Genomic DNA, 11285 nt, shown 5'->3' with positions numbered 1-11285 from the left:
ATTGATTACAAGATGCTTTTGATTAAATCTAAAAAGAGAAGACAAAAAGAGATTAGTACAGGAGTAGTGATTTATCCAGTCCAAAGACCAGGACCCAAAACCCAAAAAATATATATATTTGACCGTGATAAACACACTGTCTCTTAACCATAGCCCCTCAGCCAACAAGGGCATAGGGCAACAGGAGGGCCAAGCTTGAGTTCTGTAATGTATAAGATTATATTAGCCCCTGTACGAAGAATAAACTTAAACCTTTACATAGCTCTCATCAAGAAACCAGCTCCTATTTCATCACTTTCATGCAAACAATAATACCTCCTTCCTGTTGTTTATTAGAAAAAAATGTCTTATTGAATCACACAAAGACTTTAATAAAAAATTACTTTCTCTTCACGTTTCTTTATTTCCTTGGCTCCAGTCTGTGTCAGAGAATCAGAGTCAGAGTTTCTTTATTTGTCATTCGCGCCACCTGTGGTACATGTGGTGGAACAAAATTGTGTACACAATGTCCCAGTTATTTCAAGGATCTTTCAAGGATGAAGATGTTCACATCCTGGACAGAGAGGAACGATGGTTTGAGAGAGGAGTAAAGGAGGCCATCTTTGTGAAAAGAAATCGTCCATCATTAAACAGGGGTGGAGGCCTCCGGGTTCAACTGTCCCCCTCTTACAATGCTGTGATTGCTAGTATCACTCAGCCCTCTGTGAATAGTAAACAGCCATCAGTGTGCTAATGATCCATTGTTAGGCTGATGGTCCTTCTTGAGCATGTGATCAGCTGGTTTTGGTTGTCAGCAGCAAACTGGTTGATTCACTCTAAGAAGGTGCTATTTAAGAGACTGAGCTGAAAACAGCACCTCAGACTGAGGAAGTCTCTTGGATGAGAGATGAAACGTTTCTAGATTTTTTTTGCTTTGTTTTGCTTTTGTTTTTTTGAATGTCCAGAGGACCAGATTGAACTTTTTTGGATTTTTCTACCTGGATTATTGAGCATGCATCAGGAAATGTCCCAGTTACATCCAACAATAAAATGTAAAAGAGAAACAGTAATAATATCTAAACTATCAACTAAGAAAAATGTTAACTAATAATACACTAAGCACTAATAGCATAAAAATAATACGCCGAACAGCAACACAAACATGAGCCTGTATGAGCAGATGAGTACGAATGAACACATCAGCATGAAACAGATCAGCAGCAACATGAAACAGATCAGCAGCAACATGATGTGATTTTTCACAGTGATTATCCTGGTTAAAGATTCATGAGTCTAACAGCCTCAGGGTAGAAGCCGTTCCTCAGTCTAGTGGTTCTACACTTAATGCTCCTCAACCTCCTTCCTGAGGGAAGCAGGGTAAAGAGTGTGTGTGCTGGGTGAGTGGGGTCCTTCATGATGCAGGTGGCCCTCTTCCTGCATCTGGAGGTGTAGATATCTGTGATGGTGGGGAGACTGACTCCAACATCTTCTGTGCAGCCTTCACCACTCTCTGCAAAGCTTTTATTTCTGCAGCTGTGCAGCCTCCATGCCACACGTTGATGCTGGAGCACAGGATGCTCTCCACTGCATTCCTGTAGAAGGAGGTGAGGACTGAGCTTCCCAGACCAGCTCATCTCAGCCGCCTGAGGAAATAGAGTCTCGGATGAGCTTTCTTGATCAGGCTGGTGGTGTTGTTGCCCCAGCTGAGGTTGTCATTCAGGTGCACACCCAAGTACTTGTAGCTGGAGACCACTTCCACCACAGGTCCTCCTATGTTTGTGTTGTCCTATGTTTCTGCAACAACTTTTACTCACGTAAATGCATACGCTATGCCCCATCGATTTCCCCGTTACCTCGCTGCAGCGGTCTGCTCAAAAAAAGAGCCTCTCGTTCAGATGGAAGGCTGAGTCCGGCATGTCGCTGTTAATCCATGATTCCGTGAGGCAAAGCACTGCACATTTCCTCATCTCCTCTGAGGCATCCACTCTCAGACGAAGTAAATCCATCTTATTGTCCAACGAGTGGATGTTCTACAGAAAGAGAGAGGGTATCAGGAGTCTGCCAGCTTTAGCGTTAGCTCTTAGCCTTAGTAGAACCCCAGATTGGCAACCTCGCTTCTTAAGCCGGGAGCAGCGCTTCCTCCTCTGCCTGTTGGAGCGCCTCTGCTGCAGCTTCCAGGTAGATGACCTTAAGATCTGCATTATGCCAAGCGTAGATTTGAGTTTGTTGCTTATCTCTGCTATTTTTTTGTGGCAAATTCACTCTTATTCTCATCAGTTCAGTTCTGCTATAATTTGCATGCATAAATCGTACGAATCCAGCTCGGAGTCAATTTCAAAACTCCTAAAAACTGGGATCACACCGGGAGCTCGTGAAGCTGCGGCTCCTCAGAGCGCGGCCAACTTGCCAGCCATTTTTTCAATCACTGACTCTAGTGGCTCCCAGAATTGCTATCACAGTATATTGAACATATGGCTCAGGGAGATAAGAGGGTGCATGGCCTTTTAGGTACTTAAAGGTCAATAGAATTTTTTAATCTATTCTGATACGTACAGGGAGCCAGTGAAGGGAGGACAAAACTGGTGAAATATGCTCAAACCTACGAGTTCCTGTTAAGTGCCGAGCTGCAGCATTTTGGATGAGCTGGAGACGTGAAGAGAAGACCTGACTGACCCCAACATAAAGCATGTTACAGTAGTCTTGTCAGGTTGTAATGAAGGCATGGACTAGTTTTTCAAGGTCAGATCTGGTCATAACTGACTTAAGCTTAGCTATCTGCCTTAACTGGAAGAAGATTTTCTGCAGAACAGAGTTAATCTGTTTATTAAATTAAAACCAGACCCTAAAACCATCCCAAGATTCGCAACAGACTGCTTTAGATATGGTTGAAGAAACTCCAGATTTACAGGATCAGAAACAGCAGTAGAGATAGGGCTAAACACAATAACTTGTTTTGGAGCAGTTTGACATAATTGTCAAGGAGGGAGAGGGCAGGCACCGGAGGAGAGGGCGTGCCCCAGAGACCATCTTAGCACCAACATAACTGTTTTTTTCCACTTTGGAGTAAGCTATTGGGGGAGAAGCAGTTTTGATTGGTGTTTCCTCAGACTTCTAGATAGAAGGCAAAACATCTCAGCACTAAAAAAAAAAAAAAAACTGTCCAGATGACCTGATTGAAAATTGTTGGATTTTATATGGGGCGGCTGTGGCTGAGTGGTTAGAACAGTCGTACTCCAATGCAAGAGTTTGGGGTTCGAATCCACCAGCAGTCACATGTCGAAGTGTCCCTGGGCAAGACACTGAATCCCTCGTTGCCTCTGATGTGTGTCTCATCAGTGTATGAATGTGATCTAAAGCACTGATTAGTCTCTTTAGAATGATTTGTTCAATTAGCTTTATAGAGATCTAGTAGAGTGCTGTGTGATTGGGTAAATAAAATATAATAAGGATTTCATTAATGAATTCTCAGAACTGTTAGCTGAACTGTTGCCAAAATTTGACAGTTTGCTTTTATGTGGTGATTTTAACGTTCATGTTTGCTGTCCCTGTAACCAACTTTCTGCTGACTTTCAAAGCCTTCTGGATTCTTTTAACCTGTCACAGTCTGTGTCAGGGTCCACACACAGTCATGGTCATACTTTGGACTTAATCATCTCTCACGGCCTTCGTGTATCTGTTATAGAAATTTTGGACACTTGTATTTCAGACCACTTTCCTATTATATTTGAATTTTCCACTCCTCCCCCGGTAAAGACTATGCTTCCAGCATGTCGCTGCCGCTTCATCACTCCCTCCACTCACTCCAGGTCAGTTTGCTGCTGCATTTAGAAGCACTGACTTATACCTCGCTGAAAGCCTGGACTCATCTCTACATCCAGAAGAATTTATCACCTCCTTTCAGTACACTTCTACAAAGATCTTGGACTCCATCGCTCCTTTAAGACAGACTTATACAAAAATCAAGCCAGATCCCTGGCTTAATGGTACCACTCGGACTTTTAGACAACGCTGCAGGAAAGCAGAACGCAGATGGAAGAAAGACAGGCTTCATGTGTCCCAGGACATACTGAGAGACTGTCTTCATGAATATCAAAAAGCTGTTAAGCAGGCCAAATCCCAATATCTTTCTAATTTAATTTCTACCAGTTGTAACCGGCCAAGAGTTTTATTTAATACCATTCAGTCTGTCATTAATCCCTCCATCAATGTTCTGAAAACTGCTACACAGTCTACCTGTGATGGTTTTCTTGATTGCTTTGTGAACAAAATAGACTCTATCAAGCAGAACATTGTCAGTACATATAATGCTGTTCTGTTATGTGCTCCCTCAATAACCTCTGCTGTGTTTGATCAGTTCGACCTGGTCTCACTACCTCACCTCGTTAAGGTGGTTCAAGAGATGAAACCTACAAACTGTTCCCTGGACATCATTCCCTCTAAGATGTTCAAGCAGTCCTTGGATGTTATTGGCCCTTGTCTTCTGACATTTATTAATAGCTGTCTAAGTTCAGGTTATGTCCCGTCTGTTTTCAAACATGCTGTGGTCAGGCCTCTTCTTAAAAAACCGGGTTTAGATCCTACAGCTTTTTCTAATTTTAGGCCAATTTCACACTTGTCATTTTTATCCAAAGTTCTGGAAAAGGTTGTTTTCATTCAGTTGCAATCTTTTTTAGAACACAACAACTTGTTTGAAAAATTTCAATCTGGCTTCAGACACCGTCATAGCACTGAATCTGCACTACTCAAAGTACAGAATGATATTCTTTTGTCCCTTGATGCCAAAAAACCTGTTCTGCTGGTGATGTTGGACCTCTCAGCAGCTTTTGATACTGTAGACCATCAGGTCCTAATCACTCGTTTGGCTCAGCAGGTTGGCCTTCAGGGTGTTGTGCTCGAGTGGTTTAAGTCCTTTTTAACAGACAGAACTTTCTCTGTTATGATAGGTGATCTGTCCTCTTCTTCAGTCTCTTTTTGACCTCTGGCAGGGATCCATTCTGGGGCCTGTTCTCTTCTCACTTTACATGCTACCATTAGGACCCATCATTGCACGCCATAATCTGTCTTTTCATCTGTATGCAGATGATCTACAAATCTATCTGCCGGTCACTCCCAGTTCCTCACTCAGTTTCAACTCTATTGCCAGCTGCTTAAACGACATTAAGCACTGGCTGTCTCAGAATTTTCTCCACCTCAATAACGATAAAACTGAATGGATTTTATTTGGTGCTTCCAGTAATTCATGCAACATCTCTCCCAGTCTAGGTTTTCCGCTCCCCCATGCCAACCAGGTGGTAAAAAATCAAGGAGTGGAGCTTGACTTTAACTTAAAGCTAGATAAACAGATCAGTTCTGTTGTGAAAACCAGCTTCTTTCAGCTCCGTCTGCTTTCCAAAGTAAAATCACTCCTTAGCCGCAGTAATCTGGAGAAGGCCATCCATGCCTTTGTGAGCTCTAGGCTTGATTACTGTAACGCCTTATATGTGGGTATTAATCAATCTTCTATCTCCCGTTTACAGCTTGTACAAAACTCTGCTGCTCGCTTGTTGACTAACACACGTAAATATGAACACATCACTCCTGTCCTTTCTTCTTTACACTGGCTCCCGGTTCAGTTTAGGATACAGTTCAAGCTGCTACTGTTTGTTTTTAAAGCTTTGAATGGCCTTGCACCACCTTATATTTCAGAACTTTTGAAAGTCCACCAGCCCAGCAGAGCTTTACGGTCTGCTGGTCAAAATCTGCTGGTGGTACCACGCTCAAGGTGCAAACAATGGGGGGACCGGTCCTTTTCTGTTGCAGGCCCAACAGCCTGAATACTCTTCCCTATGAGCTGCGTGCCATCTCTGATCTGGTTCTGTTCAAAGCCAAACTGAAAACCTACTTATTTAAAAGGGCTTTTAATGTTTAACTTTTAGTAGTTTAGTATTTAGTATTTATTTATTTATTTTATCTCTTTTACCTTCTTTTATTCTCGCTGTGTTTTTAATTTGCACTGATTTATTGTGTCCTGTTTTTAATCTTGTCAGAGTCAGAGTCAGAGTTTCTTTATTGTCATTCGCACCTCATGGGGTACATGTGCTGGAGCGAAATTATGTACACAAGGTCCCAGTTACATCCAACAATAAAATGTATAAGAAAAACAGTAATAACATCTAAGATATGAACTAAGAAAAACATCAACTAAATATACACTAAGCACTCATAACATAAAACATTGAACATCAGCACAAACATGAACATGAGTCTGTGAGCAGATGTGCACGCATGAACACATCAACATTGAAACAGATCAGCAGCAACATGAAACAGATCAGCAGCAACATATGGTTTTTCACAGTGATCATTCTAGTTAGAGATTCATGAGTCCAACAGCCTCAGGGTAGAAGCTGTTCCTCAGTCTAGTAGTTCTACACTTAATGCTCCTTAACCTCCTTCCTGAGGGGAGTGGGGCAAAAAGTGTGTGTGCTGGGTGAGCGGGGTCCTTCATGATGCAGGTGGCCCTCTTCCTGCATCTGGAGGTGTAGATGTCTGTGATGGTGGGGAGGCTGATTCCGACAGATTTCTGTGCAGCCTTTACCACTCTCTGCAAAGCTTTCCTTTCTGCAGCTGTGCAGCCTCCATGCCACACATTGATGCTCGAGCACAGGATGCTCTCCACTGCACACCTGTAGAAGGAGGTGAGGACTGAGCTTCCCAGACCAGCTCGCCTCAGCCGTCTGAGGAAGTAGAGTCTCTGGTGAGCTTTCTTGATCAGGCTGGTGGTGTTGTTGCTCCAGCTGAGGTTGTCATTCATGTGTACACCCAAGTACTTGTAGCTGGAGACCACTTCCACCGCAGATCCTCTTATGTTCAGGGGGGTGTAGATGTTTTTGTTCCTTCTGAAGTCCACAATCATCTCCTTTGTCTTCTTCACATTGATGTGAAGGTTATTCTCTTTGCACCAGCTCTCCAGGTGTTCCACCTCTTGCCTGTAGCTGGACTCATCATTGTTTGTGATGCATCCCACCACCGCTGTATCATCTGCAAACTTTACAATGTGACAGCCTGGATGGGTAGCTGCACAATCATACGTGAGCAGAGTAAACAGGAGGGGACTCAACACACATCCCTGAGGAGAGCCAGTGCTGAGGGTTATGGTGGAGGAGGAGAGGTTGTGGATCCTCACTAACTGTGGTCTGTTTGTTAAAAAGTCTAGTACCCAGTTGCAGATGGAGGGGCTTAGTCCTAGTGTGGATAGTTTGTCCATCAGGGTTTGGGGGATCATGGTGTTGAAGGCGGATGTGAAGTCCACAAAGAGCATACGGACGTAAGAGTTTTTCTGCTCCAGGTGGTTGAGCGCAGTGTGGACCACAGAGGAGATTGCATCCTCTGTTGATCGGTTCTCACGGTATGCATACTGATGAGGGTCCTCGTTGATGTTGATGGTTGTTTTGATGCGAGTCATGACCAGTTTTTCGAAGCATTTAGCGACTATCGGGGTGAGGGCCACTGACCGATAGTCATTCAGACCAGTCACTGTAGAGCTTTTTGGGACTGGGATGATGGTGGCAGTCTTCAGGCAGGTGGGAACTGTCTCCAGGGTAAGTGAGGTGTTAAAGATGTCTGCCAGCACCTCACAGAGCTGATCAGCACATTCTTTCAACACTTTTCCAGGGATGTTGTCTGGGCCAGTTGCTTTGTGTGGATTAATCCTCCTGAAGGTACTCCTTACTTCTGCTGAGGTCTTGTTTTGTCTTGTGAAGCACCTTGGTCAATGCAAGGTGTTGTTGGAAGGTGCTATAGAAATAAAGTTTATTATTATTATTATTATTATTATTATTATTATTATTATTAAATGAGGACACAGACTGTAGTGTAAAGCGCTTTGAGTATCTTGAAATAAGATAGAAAGGCGCTATATAAGTACAGTCCATTTACCATTTACCATTTATATCTGGATTATTGAGCATGGACATTGGTGTAAAACAAATTGAGTTTTTTTGAAGCTTTAATGTCATCAAGACATTTTAACAGATGGCAAACAGAACAAGAACTATTAGGTTTTAAGGGCAAATAAATCTGATAATCATCAGCATAGCAGTGAAAGACCACATTTTCTCAGATTAGACCCCTATAGGAGCAGATACAGTGAAAACAGAAGGGGTCCAGGAATCTAATCCTGCAGAACTCCGCAGGAAACATGGTTCCCCAATTTCAAATTTTCCATCTTTAGGTTTCCTGGGCTTATTATTATTATTACTCTATGTGGCCCTGTGATGGACTTGCAACCCGTCCAGGGTGTCCCCCGCCCCTCGCACAGTGATTGGTGGACATGGGCACCGGCGACTCCCATGACCCAAAATGAAAGAGGCGGGTAAAAGATAATGGATGGATTATTATTATTATTATTATTATTCCTATTATGCCTTCTTTCTGTTCTTAGGATGCTCCTTGCCTCTGGGGATGGAAAGTGGACTGATTGAAGACCATCACATCACTGCCAGCTCCACAGCTTCTAGCTGGTTGTCACCCTGGAAACCTTCACTTGCTCGTCTAAACAAACAGGGCACCATTAATGCATGGAAAGCAAAGGTAAAAATCACAAGTATATTTAATTTACAATGTGCATCAGGTAGAAATGCACATTGTCAGAGATTTTGTGTGATACAAGCTGACACAGTTTGCTGGTAATAACCCTTGAAAATGTGGGTGATAATGTGTCTCTATGTCCTGTTTTATTTAGAATAGTGATATGAACCAGTGGCTTCAGGTGGAGCTGCCCGAGATCAAGAAGATCACAGGCATTGTAACGCAGGGTGCCAAGTCTTTTGGGAAAGAGATGTACGTCATGTTTTACAGTCTGCAGTACAGTGACAATGGAATACACTGGACCCCCTACTCAGAAGAAGATGAGCCTGTGAAGGTAAGCTGAAGCAAAATCACTTGGAAAAAATAAATCCCTGAGGGGAATGCAGATACTCCAATGCCATGCATGCTAGAGTTTCAAACTAAAATCATCTCTTGCTGATAAGAATTAGAGTCATAGCCATTTTGGTCAAACCTTGTGAATGAGGTTATGCATCAATTTATGTGAGATCTCCCCACATGATCTCACATGTATGTATATGTCTCAAAGTATGTGTTGTGAATGAATCAGCTACAACCACAACAAATCTGAGTTCAACATCTGTAAAAGTGACTGACTTACAACCATTTTTTGTGTTTTAGGGTCACTTAAATGACAGTCAAATACACTTAAATGGAGCAGTCATCTTGAATGGGTTTCACTTCAAAAGTTAATAATTTGTAGATGTAAAATATAGTGATACATTTCTGAGTTTTATTAAAATAAGTCCAATGATTCCTCAGATTATTTGTCAACAAACAGACAAACAAATGTACTTGTACTCACACAGATAAAGGCTATAAACATCATTTAACAGCATGCGACAATAATTCTGTTTTTCAATCATGCTTTCCTAACTCCTTTTTCCCTCTCTATTCATTTGCAGGTGTTTTCTGGGAACACAAACAACAGCGATCCTGTGAAGAATTACATCTATCCTCCCATTTTCTCTCGTTTCATTCGAATCATTCCACAAGAATGGATGAACTCCATCACTATGAGGGTGGAGCTACTAGGCTGTGACTTTGAGTGACTAATATTAATGTTTTTTATGAAAAGAAATCTGCACCGCTATGCACACAAATGTTAAGTCGCATTAGCAGAACTCAGCTTGCAGAAATTAATCATCATATAGAGAAGTGGTAAAGTTGATAGAAAACTTTTGCTGAAGAAAAAAACCCACAAAATGGCTAAAATAATTTGAAACTGATAAAAGTAATTAAAAAAACTATTTAAAAAAAATCAACTAATGAAAATTAGACTTTGCTTTGAAGTTTTGGTTTAACAGTGTGGCTGTGTGGTTAGAACAGTCATCCTCCAATGCAAGAATTGGAGGTTCAATTCCACCAGCAGTCACATGCTGAAGTGTTCCTGGGCAAGACACTGAACCCCTCATCGCCTCCGATGTGTGTCCCATCGGTGTATGAATGTGATGAAGCTCTGATTAGTCTCTTTAGAATGATTTGTTCAATTAGCTTTGTAGAGATCTAGTAGAGTTCTGTATGAATGGGTAAATGAGGCACAGATTGTAAAGTGCTTTGAGTATCTTGATAAGATAGAAAGGCGCTATACAAGTACAGTCCATTTACATATATAAATAAATAAACACGCACACATATATATATATATATATACTGATTATATATATATATTATTTTTATATTGCATAGATATATATATATATATATATATATATCAAGGTCAAGGTTTTCTTTATTGTCATTCACATCATATGTGGTACATGTGGTGGAACGAAACGGTCCCAGTTACATCCAACAAAAGTATAAATTGTAAAGAAAAACAGTAATAAGATCTAAGATATGAATTAAGAAATACACTAAACTAAAAATACACTAAGCACTAGTAGTACAAAAACAATACGCCGAACAACAACAGCACAAACATGAGTCTATGTGAGCAGATGAGTACGAATGAACACAGCAGGATGAAACAAATCAGCAACATGCGATCAGCAGCAGCACATATCGACAAGCAAGTGGCATTACAGTGATTTTTTTTTTCACAGTGATAATCCTGGTTAGGGATTCATGAGTCTAACAGCTTCAGGGTAGAAGCTGTTCCTCAGTCTAGTGCAGGACTATTTAACTGGTGGCCCGCGGACCGGAACTTCAATCTGGCCCACTTCGTTCTGTGTTTGGGTTTTGGGTTCTGTTCATTGCATTTATGATTCAATGCAATAAAATAAACAAAGTTAAAAGGTAACAGATAATTGTAAAACTTGGTTTATTTACATAATGACTTTAATTGCTGTCTGTCTGACCCCCAAGCTGTTGGCTTTCAGAAACTGTGACCTCCTGAGCAATTTTGTTGAATTGCCCTGTTCTAGTGGTTCTACACTTAATACTCCTCAACCTCCTTCCTGAGGGGAGTGGGGCAAAAAAAATGTATGTGCTGGGTGAGTGGGGTCCTTCATGATGCAGGTGGCCCTCTTCCTGCATCTAGAATGTATAAATGTCTGTGATGGTGGGGAAGCTGACTCCAACAGACTTTTGTGCAGCCTTCACCACTCATGTATCAAATATGAAACCAAAACTTTTTGCCAGAGCAATAAGGTTTTAGGTTATTTTAGGGGGGTAAAAAACAAACTTCAAACCAAAAACAGATATCATCATCAACTTTATTTATAAAGCGCTTTAACATCAGCCACAGCTGAAACAAAGCGCTAAACATCAGTAATAAA

General features: G+C 41.6%; 1 protein-coding gene across 1 annotated transcript in view; it reads left to right on the top strand.

Moving 5' to 3' along the window:
* Positions 1 to 9661, top strand: part of f5 (coagulation factor V) — a 25144-nt gene extending 15483 nt beyond the window's left edge. Inside the window, exons 11-13 of the mRNA XM_037687076.1 lie at positions 8402 to 8550; positions 8702 to 8881; positions 9471 to 9661. Coding sequence (XP_037543004.1) covers positions 8402 to 8550; positions 8702 to 8881; positions 9471 to 9617 — 476 coding nt within the window. The 3' untranslated portion in view covers positions 9618 to 9661. The remainder of the gene's footprint in view (positions 1 to 8401; positions 8551 to 8701; positions 8882 to 9470) is intronic.
* Positions 9662 to 11285: the final 1624 nt, after the last annotated feature.

This window comes from Nematolebias whitei, chromosome 13 (assembly GCF_014905685.2).
Source record: "Nematolebias whitei isolate Nwh7 chromosome 13, NemWhi1, whole genome shotgun sequence".
NCBI classification, from domain to species: domain Eukaryota; kingdom Metazoa; phylum Chordata; class Actinopteri; order Cyprinodontiformes; family Rivulidae; genus Nematolebias; species Nematolebias whitei.
Note: the sequence above shows the minus strand (reverse complement) of the source record. Positions and strands in the feature narration are given on the sequence as shown.